The 24,666-nt window shown below is 39.2% G+C and overlaps 1 protein-coding gene across 5 annotated transcripts in view; it reads right to left on the bottom strand.

Annotated features, from left to right (window-relative positions):
- Positions 1 to 24,666, bottom strand: part of LOC126092101 (gastrula zinc finger protein XlCGF17.1-like) — a 183,630-nt gene that overhangs the window by 53,331 nt on the left and 105,633 nt on the right. For all 5 annotated transcript variants that reach the window (XM_049907530.1, XM_049907532.1, XM_049907531.1 and 2 more), the window contains one exon: positions 23,298 to 23,335. In XM_049907530.1, the coding sequence (XP_049763487.1) occupies positions 23,298 to 23,335 (38 nt within the window). The remainder of the gene's footprint in view (positions 1 to 23,297; positions 23,336 to 24,666) is intronic.

Raw genomic sequence — 24,666 nt, 5'->3', positions numbered from 1 at the left:
GTGACTAGATGCTACATTTGGTGCCGCTTACAGCCTTTACATAAGAACAGAATTTCTTTGGGTTCTGTGAAAGATCTTTCCACACTATTTTGCTATGTTAATGACTGAAGGCTTCACACATTGCTCTCTTGACAGCCAAATGTGTTTCATTCAGCATCTCGCTATCTATAACCCTATGCTTTGTTTTAAACTTATTATGCAGCAGTCTCTATTTAGTAGCTGAGTGTGAACTATGGAGGGTCCCTCCCTTCATAAACTGCCCTACTGGTTATTTATCTATGCACTTCATGGTAAACTATTCTTTTAAACTTGACCCATAGTTCCTCTATGTGCTCCTGCCCTGCACTGAAAGTTTCATGCTCCTCGTTGAGATATGACACTATTGCTTTACTTTTATCTAGTTTACTAAACATATACAGGGTGTCCCAGCTATCTTGTCCACCAAAAATATCTCTGGAACAATAACAGCTATTGGAAAACGACTTTCACCGGTATCAATGTAGGGCTGGGGCACATGAATGTACATATTTGGAAACATTCTAAAACGAAAGCATATGTGTTATTTAACACAAAAATATGTTTTTTTTAAATGGACCTCCTATATTTTTTCTTCAGCAATCCATAGCATGACAAAGCACATACACAATGGCGTTGATTGCATCGCAATAATCCCATTACATCCCGAGATATTAAGACGCGAAGTTGACGCTTGAAACACCCGACATGCGCTGCTAGCGCACGTCCTGAGGCTCAGGCGTGACCCCCATGCTGCCCATAATCGCGATGTGATTCACATGCGTAATCACACTTCCATACTTACCAAGAGGTCCGAAACGAATAATATGGTCTGCTGCGCGATTACGGGCAGCGTGGGGTTCATGCCTGTGCCTCAGGACGTGCGCTAGCAGCGCATGTCGGGTGTTTCAAGCATCAACTTCACGTCTCAATATCTCGGGATGTAATGGGAATATTGTGATGCAATCAACGCCATTGTGTATGTGCTTTGTCATGGTATGGATTGCTGAAGAAAAAATATAGGAGGTCCATTAAAAAAACATAAGTTTGTATTAAAAAACACATATGCTTTCGTTTTAGAATGTTTCCAAATATGTACATTCATGGGTCCCAGCCCTACATTGATACCGGTGAAAGTTGTTTTCCAATAGCTGTTATTGTTCCAGAGATATTTTGGGTGGACAAGATAGCTGGGACACCCTGTATATATATATCTTTGGATTTGTTTCTGGTAATCACTTTTGTCACAACCACCTCATGGTTACTGATACTAGTTTTGATGTGGACATCGTGAAAGAGATCAGGTCTATTTGTTGCCATTAGTTCTATTTGTTGCCATTCGATCTGTGTATTTACATCATGAGTGGGGTTCCGAACTATCCCAGTTTGTTTTCAAAGAAGGCATTACTTATGATTCACAGAAGTTCTGTTAAACTCAGCACATAAAACTGTTGTTTTCCCAATTGATTGTTGGGCGATTAGCCTCCACCAATGATTACAGTATGACTTGGAACTTGCATACAAGCAAACTATTTGCTCTACAATTTTCAGTTTCATCAGGAGGCGAGCCTGGTGGTCAGTAGAAGGACCCAATAACAATTTTATGCCCATCTCTGATAATGAGTCTTGCCATATAAATCTCAAATACAGCTTCAACTCTATCTCGGTGGAGTTGAGTGCCTTGTCTACATTGACAAATGCATCACCTCCATTACTCATTAGTCTATCCTTTCACCGTTATTATTAATATTTTCCACAAAAATCTCAGTCATCAACTTAAGGCTTTAACCAGCCTTCTATACTGATTATCATGCGAGCTTCACCACTTTTCAAGGGTACTTCAAACTATGGCATTTCATTGTGACTGCTTTGGCAATTAACTACTAGGATTTTAATACTCTCATCTTTTAGGAGCATTCCTTGCTCTTACAATAACACTTCTGGGTCTCCTACAGCTATCATTTTCTTGACTGGATGAAGACACCCGATCTAAAAAAAACCGCATGTGCACCCCATACAGAGTCAGCTATCTACATAGCTGCCTCTGACGCATAATGCACACCTGACCCATTTAGGAGCACCCTACACTTCTTAACACTGCAGTACAATTCCAGGAAGTCCTAGAACTTTCAAAGTCTCTAGTTCACTCCGTCCACTCAACTCAGAGACAGATGGCCATGATCAGTTCTGGGGATAATACTGCAAATTTTGAACCTTGTTGAAACTCCACATGCAAAGCTGGTCTTTCCAACATTACCAACCAGTTGCTGAAGTGGTTCAAGCATGATCTCAGAGTAAAGATGACAGAAATAATTTCTTCCAATAAGCTCCACGATCTGCAGTTGGTTGGACCCTGTTCTACAACTACATAGCAAGCCACCATACACTGCATGGCCGAGGGTACCCTGTACCACTACTGTTGTTGTTGTTGTTGTTGCGGTCTTCAGTCCTAAGACTGGTTTGATGCAGCTCTCCATGCTACTCTATCCTGTGCAAGCTTCTTCATCTCCCAGTACTTACTGCAACCTACATCCTTCTGAATCTGCTTAATGTGTTCATCTCTTGGTCTCCCTCTACGATTTTTACCCACCACGCTGCCCTCCAATGCTAAATTTGTGATCCCTTGATGCCTCAGAACATGTCCTACCAACCGGTCCCTTCTTCTTGTGAAGTTGCGCCACAAACTCCTCTTCTCCCCAATTCTATTCAATACCTCCTCATTAGTTATGTGATCTACCCATCTAATCTTCAGCATTCTTCTGTAGCACCACATTTCGAAAGCTTCTATTCTTTTCTTGTCCAAACTATTTACCGTCCATGTTTTACTTCCATACATGGCTACACTCCATACAAATACTTTCAGAAACGACTTGCTGACACTTAAATCTATACTCGATGTTAACAAATTTCTCTTCTTCAGAAACGATTTCCTTGCCATTGCCAGTCGACATTTTATATCCTCTCTACTTTGACCATCATCAGTTATTTTGGTACCCAAATAACAAAACTCCTTTACTACTTTAAGTGTCTCATTTCCTAATCTAATTCGCTCAGCATCACCCGACTTAATTCGACTACATTCCATTATCCTCGTTTTGCTTTTGTTGATGTTCATCTTATATCCTCCTTTCAAGACACTGTCCATTCCATTCAACTGCTCTTCTAAGTCCTTTGCTGTCTCCGACAGAGTTACAATGTCATCGGCGAACCTCAAAGTTTTTATTTCTTCTCTATGGATTTTAATACCTACTCCGAATTTTTCTTTTGTTTCCTTTACTGCTTGCTCAATATACAGATTGAATAACATCGGGGAGAGGCTACAACCCTGTCTTACTCCCTTCCCAACCACTGCTTCCCTTTTACGTCCCTCGTCTCTTATAACTGCCATCTGGTTTCTGTACAAATTGTAAATAGCCTTTTGCTCCCTGTATTTTACCCCTGCCACCTTTAGAATTTGAAAGAGAGTATTCCAGTCATCATTGTCAAAAGCTTTCTCTAAGTCTACAAATGCTAGAAATGTAGATTTGCCTTTCCTTAATCTTTCTTCTAAGATAAGTCGTAGGGTCAGTATTGCCTCACGTATTCCAATATTTCTACGGAATCCAAACTGATCTTCCCCAAGGTTGGCTTCTACTAGTTTTTCCATTCGTCTGTAAAGAATTCGCGTTAGTATTTTGCAGCTGTGGCTTATTAAACTGCATTTCCTGTTCCACTTGCAAATACAGCGAGGGAAAAACGACTGTCTACATGCGTCCGTATCAGCGCCCTAATTCCTCAAATTTTATCTTCGTTGTCAATAACTGCTATGTATGTTGGCGGCAGTAGAATCATTTGACAGTCAGCTTCAAATGCCGGTTCTCTAAATTTTCTCAACAGTGTTTGTCGGAAAGAACATTGTATTCCCTCCATGATTCCCATCCGAGTTCCGGAAGCATCTCCATAACACTTACATGTTGTTCAATCCTACCAGTAACAAATCTAGCAACCCGCCTCTGAACTTCTTTGGTGTCTTCCTTTAATCCGACCTGGTACAGATTCCAAACACTTGAGCAGTACTCGAGAACAGGTCGCGCCAGTGTCTTATAGGTAGTCTCCTTTACAGGTGAACCACTTTTTCCTAAATTCTCTGAATAAAACTGAAGTCAACCATTCACCTTCCCTCCCACAGTTATCACATGCTCGTTCCACCTCATATCACTTCCCAATATTTTGCCCAGATATTTCAACGAGTTGACTGTCACTAGCAGGACTCTAGTAATACTGTATCCGAATATTACAGGTTTGGTCTTCCTATTCGTCTGCAATAACTTACATTTTTCCACATTTAGGACTGGCTGCCATTCATCACAACAACTGGAAATTTTGTCTAAGTCACTTTGTATCCTCCTACAGTCACTTGACTTCAACAACTTATCACACACCAGAGCATCATCAGCAAAAAACCCCAGATTTCTGCCCACACTGTCTGCCAAATTATTTATGTATATAGAGAACAAAAGCTGTCCTATTGTCCCTTCCCTGGGGCACTCCTGACAAAATACCCGTGTCTCTAATGAATACTCACATCGAGGGCAACATACTGGGTTCTATTACTTAAGAAGTCTTCTAGCTACTCTCATATCAGTGAACTTATTTGATATGCTCGTATCTTCATTAACAGCCTTCAATGGGGCATCGTGTCAAACACTTTCCATAAATCTTGGACTATAGATTTTTCCTGTTGCCCTTCATCCATAGTTCACACTCTGTTGCCCTTCATCCATAGTTCACAGTACATCATGTGAAAAAAGGCCAGGATACTGCAGCAAACAGAAGTTAGGGATATTGATCTGTAATTGTGTGTGTCCATTCTTTTACCCTTCTTATATACTGGAGTCACCTGCGCCTTTTTCCAGTCGCTTGGGGCTCTGTGCTGGGTGAGAGACTTGCGATAAACGCAAGCTAAGTAAGGGGCCAGGGCCAGAGACTACTTCTTGTAAAATCAAAGTTGTTGCCAGAACAGTATCTCCAACATGTTGAATGAGGCCCAAAGGCATATACACTGAGTGCACATGGTGTTCTTTCCTGTCTCTTGCTGCCATTTCCTTAAGTGGTACCACTATTTGCTGTATGTTTGTACAGTATGTAATGCAAGAAATGTCACAAACATATCGCAGATGCAATTGTGTTTGTTAAAACATACCTTTAGATCATGAAAAAGTGTGCTAAAATGTGGAAAATTTATCACTGACAGTTTCCAATGGCCATGCTTTCAATTTTCTGTGTGATAAAATTTATTTCTAGCATCTGCACTGTCATCGCTTAGACAAGAAGCTATTGAAAAATAAATCTGTGTTGATTAAGGGCCTGGTACAAGTTTTCAACTGGACACCACTTCAATGAGGTTTCTTCCCCCTAACCTACCCGAGCTAACCTACCCGAGTTATCCTGTCCAACAGAGAGGACGTTCAGTTCAGAGTTATAAAATATGTATTTGCATAAAGACTCCATCTGGAGAATATAATCACAAAAGTATATACAAATGAATGTAAATGAAAATCTCCTTGAAGTGATAAAACTCAGGTTTCATCAAACACATCTGTAGTAACTGACAAAGACCAACAACCTGAAGACTATAAAATAGGAAATAAATAACAATGGACATATAAAAATAAAAAATAGGACACACAGTAGTAAAACTGATCACAAGAAAGATGAATCTCTCATTACAGACAACTTCATATTAAAGAAAGCTGATGTGCCAAATTCAAAAATTTACACCTGCCTAGGAACCTTGTCTCATCAATTGAATAAATACTTCAACAACATACTAAACTGAAACACAGAATCTCCAGATGAATCTCACATGTACTATGAAGATGTGTTCACACATGCAAGTACTAGGATTTTAATTAGTAGCAAAATATACAGAAGTTCAGTAAGTGAATAGTATACAGAGAGGATAAATAATACAATCAGAGAGCACAGTATTAAGTTATGAGGACTGAGGAGTATTTGTAGGTTCTAACAATTCATGTAGGAGGAAAGGTAATTTGCACTTCAACAGGTTAGGCCCAAGACAATTAGTACAATGTCAATAGGTGCTAGCCAAATTTTAAGAACAGCATGAAAAATTAGCGAAGTCCACAACAAAGCTAAAATCAAAATGTTTGCAAAGCAAGTGTGTGCTTCAGTTATAAACAAAACAGAGACCAAATGTATTATGCACTAAAATGTGAACGATCACAATGCTGACTAACTGCAAAACTGTTTAAAAGTAAGAAATTATTTTGACTGTTTAAATGAAGAATGAAATTTTGATGGCTGCTATGTAGAATTAGTGGACCTAAGTGTTACTGTGACATCAATTTAGGTAACCATTAAACATCATCCATAAATATTTCTTGGTATGCTTGAATATCGAAGTGTGGTGGAAGCTGTGGGACATTATTGAGAAAAGACAGCTACACAATGACCTGCAACAGAGAGACTGCTTTTATTGGATACATTAAGCATTATAAAACTGTATATAATAATGTTGTAAATGTGACAAAATAAATGTCAAAACAATAATTCTCAGCCACAAACATAAACGGAAGGTAGAGTGGTCTCTCACTTAACCCTGAATTAGGAATTAAAGTCTATAACCATGAAATTTCTAAAATTAAACTTTAAAGTGACATTGTAAATCCTGCACAAATATAAAGTGCTTCAATGAATTTTACATAAATACACTGAAATCCCTCCCCATGAACCATGGACCTTGCCGTGGTGGGGAGGCTTGCGTGCCTCAGCGATACAGATAGCCTTACCGTAGGTACAACCACAACGGAGGGGTATCTGTTGAGAGGCCAGACAAACGTGTGGTTCCTGAAGAGGGGCAGCAGCCTTTTCAGTAGTTGCAAGGGCAACAGTCTGGATGATTGACTGATCTGGCCTTGTAACAATAACCAAAACGGCCTTGCTGTGCTGGTACTGCGAACGGCTGAAAGCAAGGGGAAACTACGGCCGTAATTTTTCCCAAGGGCATGCAGCTTTACTGTATGATTAAATGATGATGGCGTCCTCTTGGGTAAAATATTCCGGAGGTAAAATAGTCTCCCATTCGGATCTCTGGGCGGGGACTACTCAAGAGGATGTCGTTATCAGGAGAAAGAAAACTGGCGTTCTACGGATCGGAGCGTGGAATGTCAGATCCCTTAATCGGGCAGGTAGGTTAGAAAATTTAAAAAGGGAAATGGATAGGTTAAAGTTGGATATAGTGGGAATTAGTGAAGTTCGGTGGCAGGAGGAATAGGACCTTTGGTCAGGTGAATACAGGGTTATAAACACAAAATCAAATAGGGGTAATGCAGGAGTAGGTTTAATAATGAATAAAAAAAATAGGAGTGCGGGTAAGCTACTACAAACAGCATAGTGAACGCATTATTGTGGCCAAGATAGACACGAAGCCCACGCCTACTACAGTAGTACAAGTTTATATGCCAACTAGGTCTGCAGATGAAGAAGAAGTTGATGAAATGTGTGATGAGATAAAAGAAATTATTCAGATAGTGAAGGGTGATGAAAATTTCATAGTCATGGGTGACTGGAATTCGACAGTAGGAAAAGGAAGAGAAGGAAACGTAGTAGGTGAATATGGATTGGGGCTAAGACATGAAAGAGGAAGCCGCCTGGTAGAATTTTGCACAGAGCATAACTTAATCATAGCTAACACTTGGTTCAAGAATCATAAAAGAAGGTTGTATACATGGAAGAACCCTGGAGATACTAAAAGGTATCAGATAGATTATATAATGGTAAGACAGAGATTTAGGAACCAGGTCTTAAATTGTAAGACATTTCCAGGGGCAGATGTGGACTCTGACCACAATCTATTGGTTATGACCTGTAGATTAAAACTGAAGAAACTGCAAAAAGTTGGGAATTTAAGGAGATGGGACCTGGATAAACTGACTAAACCAGAGGTTGTACAGAGTTTCAGGGAGAGCATAAGGGAACAATTGACAGGAATGGGGGAAAGAAATACAGTAGAAGAAGAATGGGTAGCTTTGAGGGATGAAGTAATGAATACAGCAGAGGATCAAGTAAGTAAAAAGACGAGGGCTAGTAGAAATCCTTGGGTAACAGAAGAAATATTGAATTTAATTGATGAAAGGAGAAAATATAAAAATGCAGTAAATGAAGCAGGCAAAAAAGAATACAAACGTCTCAAAAATGAGATTGACAGGAAGTGCAAAATGGCTAAGCAGAGATGGCTAGAGGACAAATGTAAGGATGTAGAGGCTTATCTCACCAGGGGTAAGATAGATACTGCCTACAGGAAAATTAAAGAGACCTTTGGAGATAAGAGAACCACTTGTATGAACATCAAGAGCTCAAATGGAAACCCAGTTCTAAGCAAAGAAGGGAAAGCAGAAAGCTGGAAGGAGTATATAGAGGGTCTATACTAGGGCGATGCACTTGAGGACAATATTATGGAAATGGAAGAGGATGTAGATGAAGATGAAATGGGAGATACGATACTGCGTGAAGAGTTTGACAGAGCACTGAAAGACCTGAGTCGAAACAAGGCCCCTGGAGTAGACAACATTCCATTGGAACTACTGACGGCCTTGGGAGAGCCAGTCCTGACAAAACTCTACCATCTGGTGAGCAAGATGTATGAAACAGGCGAAATACCCTCAGACTTCAAGAAGAATATAATAATTCCAATCCCAAAGAAAGCAGGTGTTGACAGATGTGAAAATTACCGAACAATCAGCTTAATAAGCCACAGCTGCAAAGTACTAACACGAATTCTTTACAGACGATTGGAAAAACTAGTAGAAGCCGACCTCGGGGAAGACCAGTTTGGATTCCGTAGAAATACTGGAACAACTGAGGCAATACTGACCCTACGACTTATCTTAGAAGAAAGATTAAGGAAAGGCAAACCTACGTTTCTAGCATTTGTAGACTTAGAGAAACCTTTTGACAATGTTGACTGGAATACTCTCTTTCAAATTCTAAAGGTGGCAGGGGTAAAATACAGGGAGCGAAAGGCTATGTACAATTTGTACAGAAACCAGATGGCAGTTATAAGAGTCAATGGACATGAAAGGGAAGCAGTGGTTGGGAAGGGAGTAAGACAGGGTTGTAGCCTCTCCCCGATGTTATTCAATCTGTATATTGAGCAAGCAGTAAAGGAAACAAAAGAAAAATTCGGAGTAGGTATTAAAATCCATGGAGAAGAAATAAAAACTTTGAGGTTCGCCGATGACATTGTAATTCTGTCAGAGACAGCAAAGGACTTGGAAGAGCAGTTGAACGGAATGGACAGTGTCTTGAAAGGAGGATATAAGATGAACATCAACAAAAGCAAAACGAGGATAATGGAATGTAGTCGAATTAAGTCGGGTGATGCTGAGGGAATTAGATTAGAAAATGAGACACTTAAAGTAGTAAAGGAGTTTTGCTATTTGGGGAGCAAAATAACTGATGATGGTCGAAGTAGAGAGGATATTAAATGTAGACTGGCAATGGCAAGGAAAGGGTTTCTGAAGAAGAGAAATTTGTTAACATCGAGTATAGATTTAAGTGTCAGGAAGTCGTTTCTGAAAGTATTTGTATGGAGTGTAGCCATGTATGGATGTGAAACATGGACGATAACTAGTTTGGACAAGAAGAGAATAGAAGCTTTTGAAATGTGGTGCTACAGAAGAATGCTGAAGATTAGATGGGTAGATCACATAACTAATGAGGAAGTATTGAATAGGATTGGGGAGAAGAGAAGTTTGTGGCACAACTTGACCAGAAGAAGGGATTGGTTGGTAGGACATGTTCTGAGGCATCAAAGGATCACCAATTTAGTATTGGAGGGCAGCGTGGAGGGTAAAAATCGTAGGGGGAGACCAAGAGATGAATATACTAAGCAGATTCAGAAGGATGTAGGTTGCAGTAGGTACTGGGAGATGAAGCTTGCACAGGATAGAGTAGCATGGAGAGCTGCATCAAACCAGTCTCAGGACTGAAGACCACAACAACAACAACAACAACACTGAAATCACATTTCCATGAATTGGGTTATCAGGCACAAGCTAAATCCTTTTGCATTTGGTGAAAAGTGCAAGTGTGTGTATGTTTCAAGAGAGACTTAGAAAATAATGTGTGTTTTCACTGAAAATGAAACTTCTGCAGGCTGGAATGGTATGCCCACTAAAGTAATTAAATCAGTGTATAAAACAACAAGTCATCAACTAATTTCATTAATAAATAACTCTTTTTGAAAAAGGTTGTTCTCCACATAGATCTATACTTTACAAACCATCGTGAAGTACACAGAAGAGAGTAGACTGCCTCTCGTTCCAATCATGTATGGAGCATGAAGAGTATTATTGCTTAAATGCCTCTGTGTACATTGTAATTAGCATAATCTTGTACTAAAAGGAGGGATATGTAGGGTGTAGCACTAAAAAATGTTACAAGAGAATATATGGGCTTAGGACAAGGAATGAGAGAACAGAAACACTATTTATGTTCTGTAACAAATTTCAGCTAGTAATAGTGAATACTCTGTTCAAGAATCACAAGAGGAAGAGGAGGTATACTTGCAAAAGGCTGGGTGATATGGGAAGATTTCAGTTAGATTACATCATAGACAGAGATTCTGAAATCAGATTCTGGATTGTAGGGCGTACCCAGGAGCAGATGTAGACTCAGATCATAACGTAGTAGTGATGAAGAGTACGCTGAAGTTTATGAGATTAGTCAGGAAGAATCAATACGCAAAGAAGTGGGATACGGAAGTACTAAGGAATGACGAGATACACTTTAAGTTCTCTAAGGCTATAGATACAGCAGTAAAGAATAGTTCAGTAGGCAGCACAGTTGAAGATTAATGGACGTCTCTAAATAAGGTAATCACAGAAGTTGTAAAGAAAAGCATAAGCACAAAGAAGGTAACTGTGAAGAAAGCATGGGTAACAGAAGAAATACCTCAGCTGATCGATGAAAAGAAGTACAAAAATATTCAGAGAAATTCGAGTATACAGAAATACAAATCGCTGAGAAATGAAATAATTTGGAAGTGCAGGGAAGTTAAGACGAAATGGCTGCATGAAAAATGTGAAGAAATCGAAAAAGAAATGATTGTTGGAAGGAATGACTCAGCATACAAGAAAGTCAAAACAGCCTTCGGTTAAATTAAAAGCAAAGGTGGTAACATTACGAGTGCAACAGGAATTCCACTGATAAATGCAGAGGAGAGAGCAGATAGGTGGAAAGAGTACTCTGAAGGCCTCTACGAGGGGAAGATTTGTCAAAATGCAATAGAAGAAGAAACAGGAGTTGATTTTGAAGAGAGAGGGGATCCAGTATGAGAAACAGAATTTAAGAGAGCTTTGGAAGACTTATGATCAAATAAGGCAGAAGGGATAGATAACATTCCATCAGAATTTCTAAAATCATTGGGGGGAGTGACAAAAAGACAACTGTTCACATTGGTGTATAGAATGTACGAGTCTGGCAACATACTATCTGACTTTCAGAAAAATATCATCCACACAATTCTGAAGACTGCCAGAGCTGACAAATGTGAGAATTATCACACGATCAGCTTAACAGCTCATGCATCCAAGTTGCTGACAAGAGTAATATACAGAAGAATGGAAAAGAAAATTGAGGATGTGTAGGATGACGATCAGTTTAGTTTGGGAAAGGTAAAGGCACCAGACAGGCAATTCTGACACTGCAGTTGATAATGGGAGCAAGACTAAAGAAAAATCAAGACACATTCACAGGATTTGTTGACCTGGAAAAAGCATTTGACAATGTAAAATTATGCAAGAGATTTGAAATTCTGAGAAAAATAAGAGTACGCTATAGGGAGAGACACATAAAATACAGTACGTACAAGAGCCAAGAAGGAATAATAACCACCAAGAACGCAGTGCTTGGATTACAAATGGTGTAAGACAGCGAAGTAGTCTTTTGCCCCTACTGTTCAATCTGTACATCAAAGGAGCAATGATTGAAACGAAAGGTTCAGGAGTGGAATTAAAATTCAAGGTGAAAGTATATCAGTGATACAATTCACTGATGGCATTGCTATCCTCAGTGAAAGTGAAGAAGAATTACATGATCTGCTGAATGGAAAGAACAGTCTAATGAGAACAGAATATGGATTGAGAGTAAATTGAAGAAAGACAAAAGTAACGAGAAGTAGCAGAAATGAGAGCAGTGAGAAACTTAACATCAGGACTGACAGTCATGAAGTAGATAAAGTAAAGGAATTTTACTACCTAAGTAACAAAATAACTAATGAAAGACAGACCAAGTGTCATCTAAAGCAGACTAAAGGGTGTATACGCAGACAAGGAAAAAAAAATTCCTGTATTTCCTGACTAAAAATACACTTTATCCCGGATGGAAACACATTTTCCCTGTTAAATGACAATATATTGTCCCTTGGGACTGTAAAACTTATCTTTTTAATGGTTCTGGTTTTATACATGGGTGTAGAATTTCCCGGCACTTTAAAAAACAAAACTCGAGGGGGGGGGGGGGGGAGACACGTTTTGGAAAGATCTTTGATGTGAAGCAACACGTACCCTGCATATTTTCGTATTACGAAAGTATAAATTCTAATTCCATCAAACACCGCATGTTACTTTCCCAAGCATTGAAACCAAGACTGCGATGCGCTTTAGTAAGGCTGTCATAGCTCATTTCACGTGATCTCGCCAGCCGGCGGATATTCAGAGCATAGGACAAGTGATGTAGTCAGCCAATTAGCAACATCACTGTTAAGTAGTGTGAACACACAAACAAGCAAAGTAAATGGTTTAATTGATATACATAGCGTTAGTACAAGAAAAGAAAAGCTTTCACATATAATATTGGTCTCTAAGGTTAATAAGCTGCAAGAGAAGCTAAGCTTCCAAATGCTGATCTTTCTGCGCGCGTTACACTTCAAGATATATCACACAAATGTGCCAGTAAAATTTTTAATAACGAGATAAATCTCTGATCTTCTGGGCTCAAAATTCTTCTAAATGACTTGTCATTGAAGAGTTGATTTTTAAATTAGTCAAACGCAGTGTGATTTAAGAAATTCGTTCTACATTCTCATACATAGTTCAACTTGCGTAAAAGGAAATTTACTTTGAAAGTTACGCGTTTCAAATCACCATTCGCAATATTTTCCTGCGACCTGTTAGAAATATGTTCGTTTCAGCAGTTGCCAGAGAGCAACTGCTGGATGGCATTATTTGTAATCAGGAGAACAAAAACTCTTCAGAAAATTTGCACTCTTTGCTGCCTGTTAGCTAACAAGTTCCTGTTTTGTGTGACATAAAATTAAATATAGAATACATAAAACCAGTTATGAAAAGAGACAAACAAGACAGTATACATTTCTTCAATCATTAGCTCCTAGCATTTTTCCCCCTCTTAATCTTGCTACAGCTTTATACGGTGTGCTTTCCTTTCTGCGAAAGAATCTATTACCTCATCAAAATTTGTCAAACGTTTTGTCACATGAAAAATCGAAAAGTCATTGTGTAATACTGAAAAAGCTGTTAATACAAATAGCACCCAAGACCGGTGTGGTTTCTTGATCTGATTACGTATATTTTGTCACTGTCTACTCGATAAAACAAAATAGGCCTTCGTAATATTGCAACAATTTTAACACACACCAAATAAATGAGACTGTTTTGACACAAATGGTCATTTTTGTAACACGACAGAATATAATTCACGACATACCAATATCAAATGCCTGTTAGGCCTACTACAAGCAAAAAGCTTTATGTTAGGAAATAGTTTCACATTTCATTTATTCTCTCCAGTTTCTCAAGCATGAGATCGAAAAGTAGTAGTATGAATTATTTAATATAAATTCGGAAAAGTGATATTCTTCCATAATTTGTGTGACGTCCCCGTTTCTTCACCTTCCTCATTCTAACAAACAATCTTATCACTGATTCTGTAACTATTCCTGCCATTGTCAAAACTTATTCGCCGGTTAACTTCACTAATCCTGTCAGAATCATCAGTTTTGTTATCCTGCGATTATTCTCCGGTCAGGCGTTGTTAAATGTTCATAGAACACGTTTTCCACGCTGCTTCCAGAACAGAACTTAAGCGGCTGCTGGCCTGAGACTGTACAATTGGCCCTTACTAGTGTAGTGTTCTGGCCCAAAATTTTCTGCCAAAATTCCATTTTCTTGAGTGTACTGAGAAGATAATACATAATCTTTCTTACCTGTTATTCCTGTTAGTCATTTATTTCCACTCTGGTTGTCTGAACCTATGGATTTCGCTAGTAAGTATAACAACGCTCATCATTCGCAAACCCAATCAACCATGTAATCAGACTGCAATTGGCATTCATCCGTTCGGCTTTATTCCACCAAGCTCGCATAGCCCCATCCCCTTCTGTCTGCAGGAAAGTTTATTTCTAGATACGACGAGAATTCCCGACAGACATCAAATACACTATGCACGCATTCAAAAATCAACTTATGGTTCATTCAGAAATAAACTTAGAAGGTGTTCAAATATGTTAAAAAAACAACATGGATGCATTCAAAATCTATGAATAATGGGGCCAGATACCTCGGTTTGCCCCCCCACCCCGCCCTCCCACCACCTAGCCCTGTAGCATCTACGTGCTTACTTCCATTGCTTACACAGCCAACAGCCACATTTCTGCAGTCAGAAGCGGGAGAAGTTATGTGACTCAACTACGCATGTGCATGAGCCTGCTCGTAACTGCTATAACAAATCTAATATAAACAGTTGTGATGTCACGTTCATCAGAGGCAATTTGTTGTTATGAAGCATCGCAGTCTTCCTAAAGCCTTTAACACATTTTGCTGCTGGCAGACACTTGTACGAGTACTGTGTTTTGTTGTTGTATATGGCGAATTTCCTCTACAATTTAAGTTTTATTTTCATTTTTGTCTCTCGTTTATCTTTTATTGCTGCAGTATTATTCTGCAGTAGGGGGATACAGTAATATCCTTTATTAGATAAAACAATGAAAAATTATCAGAATTCTAAAAAATTCCCGGGTTTATCCCGGACCTCCCACTTGTATACACCCTGAGACTAGCACTGGCAAAAAGGGCATTCCTGCCCAAGAGAAGTCTTCTAGTATCAAACATAGGCCCTAATTTGAGGAAGAAGTTTCTGAGAATTTACCTTTGGTGCCCAGCATTCTATGGTAGTGAAACATGGACTGTAGGAAAACCAGAACAGAAGAGAATCGAAACATTTGAGATGTGGTGCTACAAACAAATGATGAAAATTAGGTGGAAAACATTGACAAGGTGAATGTACAGGATGACAGGACACCTGTTAAGACATCAAGGAATGACTTCCATAGTACTGAAGGGAGCTGTAGAGGGTAAAAATTGTACAGGATGACAGATATTGAAACACATCCAGCAAATAATTGAAGATGTAGGCTGCAAGGGCTACTCTGAGATGAAGGGCACATGAATTCATGATGGGCAGCATCAAACCAGTCAGAAGACTAATGCCTCAATAAAGTAAGCTTTCATGGGATAATTTTCACCTACCTTCCAGCATTTGCCACAGGGATGGGAAAAAGTGATACTGGTATTTTACTTCTGAATAACTGGTATTTTCTTGGCCTCAGTTATATCGTTTTGTTTTTATTTATTTTTTACCCATAACTGGGTAAAAAAAGAAAACGAAAAAGTATATAAATTTGTCAGAACAGTGGTGCTAAACTTTTTAGTTTTTCAACAAAACTTTTTTTTTTAATTTAGTAATGTTTATTCATAAAAATTCCACTGCTTTTAAGTACTGCATTTTTATATATATAAGAAAAGGTATCAGAGCTATTTTAACAATAGTGCCGAAAGTTAGAAATGAACAAAAAATGCATTACATAAGAAACAGTACAGCTGTGCTGAGACAATAATGTACCTATTGCATTTTTCTACTCAGAACCAGTGATCCTTTCATTTTTTTGGGAGCAGAGTAGAAGGTGTATGCCACCCATGCACCCTGTAGCCCCAAATTATTGGAATTTTTGTGGCTTCAGAAGGATTGGTATCATCTTTGCATGATACTGTTTCTGATGAAAGGAGCTGACTATCCGATCAGCACATTATGGCGCAAGTATTTGTGAACTGATTGAACAGCAAACATTGGCCAATGGATTAATTCGTTACTGAAATTCTAACTGTTGTCAAGTAATTGTTACCGGTAAATGCTGTACTTTGCCTATTATCCAAATTTTTCATTTGAAAGGGAATGTTATTTTTGTCATAAACAAATCAGAGAAAAAAACGCTGCAAATGTAAAAAAAAAAAAAAAAAAAAAAAAAAAAAAAAAAAAAAAAAAAAAAAAAAAACAACCACCTCTTACTTTCCTGACATTTTCATGAAATAATATATGAGAAATAAAATTAAGGCAACATTAATAAATTAAAAACTTAATGATTCATTCACTGTTTATAATAAAAATAGAAAGTAGCTGATCTGCTGCCTGTGTTTGAATACTTATGTTCAGAAAAAACAAAACACCACAGAAATTATTAGCATTTCAGTCACCTCGGTTCAGCATTTGTCCTGTTGTCTAGTAGGCACAGATTCTGACACAGGCCCTGACAACTTTAACCGTGCTTGTCGGTATCGACGTATATAATGTGTGAATAGTCCTATGGTACAGCCATCCGTGCTGCATTCACCTGGTTCGAAAGTTCATCTATGGTGGTTGGCATTGGGTCACAGTGCTGCACCTGTCATTTCACCACATCCCACACATATTTGATTGGTTACAAGTCTGGTGATATGGCAGGCCAGGCAAAAGGCTGACATCCTGTGACACCAAGAAGGCACCTTTTCATGCAGCAACAAATGGTCGTACATTGTCTTGCTGAAAAAATGGTGTCTGGCGTGTTGTGCAGAAAGGGTATGGCTACAGGTCGCAGGATACCATTCACATAGATCACACTGTTCACAGTGCCCTCGACACGCACCAACTGTGATTTGTGGTTGTACCCAATAGGAACCCGCACCATGTCACTGTGATGCCTCACCCCTGTCTGCAGAGAACCATAATGCAGCCATAATTTTCAAACAAACAGAACCTGGAGTCATCAGCAAACACTATCTGATGCCATTCCTGCCCCCAGTGACATCTTTCATATACCATTGCTGTCTAGCAATTTCTACACATTTGTCAAAGGTAGGCGGAAAAGTGGATGATGCACACATAACCCATGCCATTATAAACGGCAACAGACTATCACCTGGAAGTGTACGATGTGTTATACAATTCCACTGTTGCGCCAGAGTGGTTCAAATGCTTTTCAGAAATCAAGAAATAATGTATACCCCTGACTGTCTTGTCCATGGCTTTGAGAGTGTCATGGGGAAAAAGTGTGTACTAGGTTTTGCATGTCCAATGTTTTTGAAATCCATTCTGGGTGGTAAGGATCAATCATTCTGTTCAACGTACCTCATTATGTCTGAGCTCGGTATTCTTTAATGACGGATGTCAAGGATAATGGGTGACAGTTCTGGGTATCACTTCTGCTACCCTTCTTGTAAATCGATGTGACCTGTGCTTTTTTTCCCAAGAACTGGCTCTACTCTTTGTTCAAGGGATTTATGATAAAACTTTAGTTGGAAGAAAGGGCTAACTCAGCCGCAGCTTCTGTACAGAACTAGATATGGATTCTTTTGGAACCATGAGCTTAGTTCAATTTTAGCAATGTCAACCATTTTTCAATGGCACTGATACTAATATCTGTATCACTTATATTTGAAATGGTGTAGGAAATAAACTGGGCAATACTCCTGCATTTACTTTTGTAAAGGAACATTTGAAAATGATATTCAACATTTCTACTTTTGTTCCATCTGTCAGTCTGGGCACTGACTCTAGATGGTACTGATCACCTTTACATACGACAAAAATTTCTTTGGATGTGGTGGTGGTGGTGGTGGTGGGGTGGGGGGTGGGGGGGGGAGAGGGGGTCTGCCTATAATATTCTACAATGATAATTGTTGAAGATTTTGTGAATTACCCTCTTGACAGACAAACATGTTTCTTTCAGCATCTTTTAGTTTGAAGATGTATTAAAATATTCTCAGGGGAAGAAATGGGGAAATATCATACTAATATCTCTTTCCTTTTTTTCCCAAATGTATTTGTAAAGGTAGTTGCAATCCAGATGCAAATGTTTTATTATAAAACATGAGATTATTCTGAACACCCAATTTGGTTTCCAACAAGGAGATATGTACATGCCATAAATAAGTATATTGATAAGATTAGCATCTTGTTAGATGACAATAATAAAGTTACAGTAATATTTTGTGACCTTACAAAAGGCTTTGATCCATAAACCACATCTTGACAATCCCTAAAGTAGATACGTCAAGGGATTAAAGGCAATGTGCTACAGTGACTTAGGTCATGTTTACAGGGGTGGAGAAAAATATGAGAACACCAGACACACACACACACACACACACACACACACACACACACACCACCATACCTAACACCATGTAGGAAAACTGAAACTGTTGGCATTCAAAAAAGCTTCCAGTCATCTTGGACTGGGAAAATACACCATTATTCCTCCAAAACGGGAAAGTTCATGTAATGCTGTAATGCTGATGGAGATGGACAGGGATCAAGCACCATCTCTCCAAAGTAGACCATAAAGGCTCAATAACAGTGAGATCATCTGGTGGCTGTGGTGACCTGGGGAGATGTGACAATTCATCCTCAAACGCGCAAAACCAGTCCCAGATGATACAAGCTGGTGTGAATAGGGGCCTGTCATCTTGGAACAAACACTGTAATGTGGAATGGACCTGGTCAGCAGAAATGGTCACTTAATGCTTGGCAATAATGTGACCTTGCAGAGTTACCACGGGGCACATGGAATAGCACAATATAACAGCCCAAATTACCACCAAACACCTGTGATGTTTCACTCTCGTGATGGAAACTCAGCCTGAAGTTGTAAATAGTGTGAAACAAGATACATCTGACCAAATGTCATTGTTCCATTGCTCGATAGTCCTGGTTTTATGGCTCTGGAACCAAATTTTCCAGTTCTGGGAATTTGCATGACTAAGCAAACACGGTGACCTAAACCTAATTTTAATAACATAATCAGCCTTACCAGATCATTTTCAGATTATAAGGAATCACTGAAATTTAACATTTCCTTTTCTTTCTTTTTGCGATCAAAGACAGATTATTTTATTAAAATTTGCTTCAGTCATGAGTGGTTTCCGAATTCCAGCTTGCCCTGAAATTGCCTGCTTATGGAGGTTCCTTTGTGTTGGTTTGGTGCTCACAGGGTTTGCAAGTACGACATTCAAGCTCCGCTGGGACTTTTGCTGCTGTCATCCTCTTATTTTTTGTCACAGTCCTCTTCAATGACCATCTGTCACAATCACTGAATACACATTTCATCTGCATTGTGACTTAACAGACAAATATTTTTCCACTTTCCCCATACGCGGTACAAATCTTCGATAAGGTTCCGCCTGAAACACCAAATACCTCAGCGAACTCAGTTATGGAAGCACCCGCCATACAAGCACCAACAGTTCGCTCACATTCAGATTCACTTAGCTCCGACATAATGCACTCACAACTACACTGAACACTGTTCTGACCGTGACTGACACTTGTAATGTACTGAGGACACTGTGCAGGAGCATTTGTGGTCAAACACAATGCTGCAACTTGCAAGCTTGACTAGCATCTGCATTTTTGTTCAGTGTTTCCATATTTTTGTCCAACACCAGCTTAGTCTAGGCAATTTGTGCTCAATTTTAAGCAGAGCAAAAACCAGTTATTCATGCATCTCCTGAACTGTGTGTTGTACAACAACATAATTTTACATGTGAATTCAGTGGTGTGTACGGATATTGTCTGCAAACAGTGTTGCAGAGTCGTTAGTAAAGAAGTAATGAATTAAGATGCTGATGCTGAACTTTGATGGTATGAAGAGCGATAATGTAGTGATAAACTTTTTCCTGTCATTTTGTAGGAGTGTCAATGAGAAAAAGCTTCGCAAAAGTTTGAAATTAGGTGTAAAGTTTGTCAGAAGTCACTAAGTCATTCTCAAATATGGGGTGAATATAGTCCAGCCATTTGCACAGTCAGTTACACTGCCTCAAGACAAACACAAAGTTTCTAACTGCAACAATTGTCTTACTGTGTTAAATTTTTTTTACATAAGATCGTACCTCTGAATGAACGGATTGTGATAGCATTTTGAATTCAGTCAATAACTAAGCAAAATATATAACATAAAATTACCGATGGGCAACGTACAACTGGTAGCAGGTACTAAGGCAGTGGTTTAGTAATACAGATGTTAATGATTTACCCGGCTATGCCAACTTACCTTTAGTTCTGTCTGCAGATGATACATGCATTTTAACTGAAAATAGTGAAGCTGAAAATATCTTTGATTTCATAAGTAAACAATGGAAACTCCAGGTAGGCATTCCGGCCCGAAGTGCTGGAGTTGGCAGGCGTGTGTACGTGAAGTGTGCTTGCTCGTGTGTGTGACTGGCGTGTGTCACTGACGAAGGCTGCGGCCAAAAGCTGCATGCAAGTGTCTTAAATGTGCCTGTCTGCAACTTGATGTGTCTCTTTACAGTAAGTAGCAATCTGTCTTTTGAACATTGTTCACTTCGTAATTAATACGCTGAACAACTTAGAAACAGATTGGTACTGAAGATCTCAAAAGCGGATATGGCACAATTTGAGACACAACAATCAAAAATGTAAGGTTAAAGGTATGCCATAAAAATAAGGTCATAACAGAACTGAATCCTACCAGATTTTCAGAACTAAATCTAGATAAGAATTTAAACTAAACAATGGAAAATTCACAATTGAGTAAGGACAATATTATGTCTCTAGCACATTCGTGCACGCACTCACAAAAGGAGCACTACACTCCCCCTTCCCACCCCTAACCTGCTATCCCTCCCCCTCTCAACCCAGCCTCCTCCATACCTCCACCATTCACTGATTGCTTCTCCCATCAGGTGCAGTCAATCGAAATCTGGCTTTGGTGGCCATAGACAGTGTTCGCGCGCGCGTGCACGCGTGCTTGTGTGTGTGTGTGTGTGTGTGTGTGTGTGTGTGTGTGTGTGTGTGTGTGTGTGTTTACTCTAGATTAAGGCCTTCTGACTGAAAGTTGAAACGTATAGCAGTCTTTTTATTGTGCCTGTCTGTGACTTAAGTTCTTTCACAATACTCTCATAAGAATTCTAAGTTGAACACGTATACCGGGCACCTATCGAGTAACTTGGGGAACCAGTGCCACCGACATGGACATGTGGGAGTTTGTGTACTACAGTTATTTTGAATTGATGATAAGGTATGGAATTATAGACAGAAAATCTTCTGCAACTGATTTCTTGTACTAAATATCACTGCTAAACTTGTCACATTAATTCTCTACAACAATCTGAGCTATCAAGAATACTCACCATTGTCTGTATAAGCAAAGCAGGTTGCTACACAATAGTCTGATACAGAAATGTTCCTACTCAGTGGAAGAGTTCATAAATAACAAATTGGTAATTTAAGCAGGATGTCATTCATTATTAACATTATTATGTAAACACACCGGTTCACTGTCAGGAAAAAATTCTTAACGTTAGAATACTGTTCCACTGCCTCATTACCTACAATTTTATAAAAGTGAATTATGGCACAATACCGTTTTTCACGTCTCCTGTACTTTAATCAGATGATTATCAAGACTATGTCACGAGATGAAAAAAATACTATTCAGGATCAGAGAGAATCTGGTGTAATTAGGTAGCAGTCCAGGAATGGAATGATCAGCTTTAAAGGTTGGAAGTATAGCTTGCTTTCAAGTCAATAAATGTTTTCAAATGATCTTCTGAAATAACAAACATATTTGGTTCAACAATTTTTATGGAGGAAATGTAATATTTTAAAAAACAGCAAGATAAAAAAATTAGAATCCCACGACAGTCTTCTGATACACCTAGTACCACCTCCCCCCACATGGTCAATAACTTTTTCACATTAAATTGTCTGGAATTAAGTAACAAAATTTCTGGACAATAATATGGAATAAAAAGTTCTGTTTTCTGTTCATTAAACTATTATTATGTGCTAGTCAGTAATTATAGTCTTTCAATCCTTTATTACAAAATTTTCAACACGATTTATTAACTTATCTTTTTCAAGGAAACTGGCATTAAATGGGAAAGGGATTTTCGATGTGGCATGGGATAATTCTTTTATATAAACTCCATTTTGTGCTGTTATGTAAAAAGTGATGTTTAATAGGAATATATTTTTTAATTGTAAAATTATCAGCTGTGTGTCAACTGATGTGCATTCAAAAATCACTGTTACTGATGCTAATTAAACAACAAGTGATTTAAATTGAAGGACGAGGGGACAGAAAGGAAGCAAAGGAGAGGGATCATTGGCACCAGCTGCATCAGGACTTCGTGTGGCATCGGCAGCGACTAGTGAAAACCAGGATTAGAACCCAGGATCTCCTGCTTATTAGGCAGGTGCTTTGACCACTTGCACCACCTGGACACCGTGTTTATCACAGCTGCATGGACTATCTCTGCACGCCTCACGGTTGACCCACATTCCCCCCCACTCGCCACCTATCTGCAGCCCACATCCCTGTGTTAGTGCTTATATAGTCGCTTCATCATTGGACTACACGGCACTTAACATCACACAGGAGAATGGCACAGAACTTACCCACCTTCATCGGACGCCGCTTCCGGACTATGCCTTCAATGTATTGTTTGCCAGAGTGCCAAGGTCAGCCACTGTGCACATGCCCCCATCGCCTCCTTTCCATATGTTCGGCGTTGCTTCACACACGTTTAAGTGGACATTGTCGGCCCTATGATGGCTGCCGCTAACCCCTTGCCGTGGTGCACATGTTTACCCACTGGCCTGAGGCAATGCCAATATCCCCCATTACCTCTACCACGGTAGCCTTATTTTGCAATTCTGTAATTATTTTAACAGGTTAGGGAGCGGAACATCCCTAAAGTGGCAACCTTATTAGTAGCAGGTGTTAAACTTGCATTTACAACCTTAGGCACAAAAATTATTTCTTTTTTATGACTGCATAGTAGGTTGAGGTTTGAAAATAGATATAAAACTGTGAGCAGGTTGAATCACACTGAAATTACATTGACAACAGCAAACAGAATGTTTCACAATTATTTTTTCATTGTGAACACTATTTCTAAAAAATGATACTAAAATGAAAAGAATACCTTTCATGAACTGAATCTCTGTCCTCGGAATGATGTACCTGTAAAAATTAAGAATAAAATCAGGTAACAACTCATATTATCACCAAACAATATTTTTGTTTGGTGATTAAATTGCAAATATATACAGATAGTTTCAAGTCATTACATTTTTAGGGAATAATATATAATATTTCAATATTACACACACTGTTGAAGCACAAGTAATGAAATCAATAAGATATCACCCTCTGTTGACATCAATAACAACATGCAGAATATCTGTTAGCTCTTCACGAAGGTTTCAAGCAGAAAACACCACGCCATGATTTGACACTGAAAGTAAATTTGTAACTTTTGGCATCCCGGAGTCAGTGTGTGTGGCAGTGTTCAACAAACAGTACAAAGCACTACTGTACAAGATGTTATGGTAACCGCATGGGAAATATCAATCTTCTCTAACTTCAGCAGGACACTAAAATAGCTCTTTTCTACAGAAAAGAAAATTGGTCATGTGAATTTTTTTTTTCATACATTTTGGTTCTGGCTGATGTATCTGGCACCATGTACCAACACAGGCTGCAGCTCTCCTTTCTAAAATGTTTTGCACCACCTGCATGTGTTTGGATTCCAGGGGAGCAAAGAGTGAAAGAACAAAGATTATGAAACTAGACAATAATTTTACTGTGAAATAAAACACACCAGTAACCAAAATGAAGGCAATCTGCTTAAAAGTGCCCAACTTTGCACACCTGTTATACCAAAATCTGCTGCTGGGGAACATTCAGTACAGCACTGCTCCAGCCACGCATTTCTAACACGCTCACATGCTTCACAGCATTTTCTGCCCATAAGGATATCGCAACACTATTACTCGAACTGGAAACTTACTTCACTGGTGGTCATCCTGAGAATATCCAGTGTGAGAGTGGTGACCCACAGCAAGTGTCAACTGCTCCCATGTACGCTCAAACTGATTCATTTCAGAAGGTCCTGCTGGCCATTCCATTTAGCAGATTCCTGCCTGCCAGAGGACCGTATTCACAAGGTGGACACAATCCAATCACGCTTTATTCTCTCGAAAGACAAACACATCACAAACGTCGACTGTAGTGCAGAGCAGTGGATTGGAAAATCATGTTCTGTCACTGCACGGCCCTCTAATTACCCTCGATACAGCTGAGATGCACCTGACAGCCATATGTGATACTGGTACAATACACAGCTGATCCCACCTGCCTACTGATCCTGTGGGACTGTGATTCACATGAGCACTAGTAAATGTCATGTGACTAGGGCCTCCTGTTGGGTAGACTGTTCGCTGGGTGAAGCCTTTTGATTTGACACCACTTGGGCGACTTGTGCGTCAATGGGGATGAAATGATGATTATTA

Source organism: Schistocerca cancellata, chromosome 7 (assembly GCF_023864275.1).
Source record: "Schistocerca cancellata isolate TAMUIC-IGC-003103 chromosome 7, iqSchCanc2.1, whole genome shotgun sequence".
Lineage (NCBI taxonomy): Eukaryota > Metazoa > Arthropoda > Insecta > Orthoptera > Acrididae > Schistocerca > Schistocerca cancellata.
The sequence above is the reverse complement of the archived record's forward strand: the minus strand, read 5'-3'. Positions and strand labels throughout refer to the sequence as shown.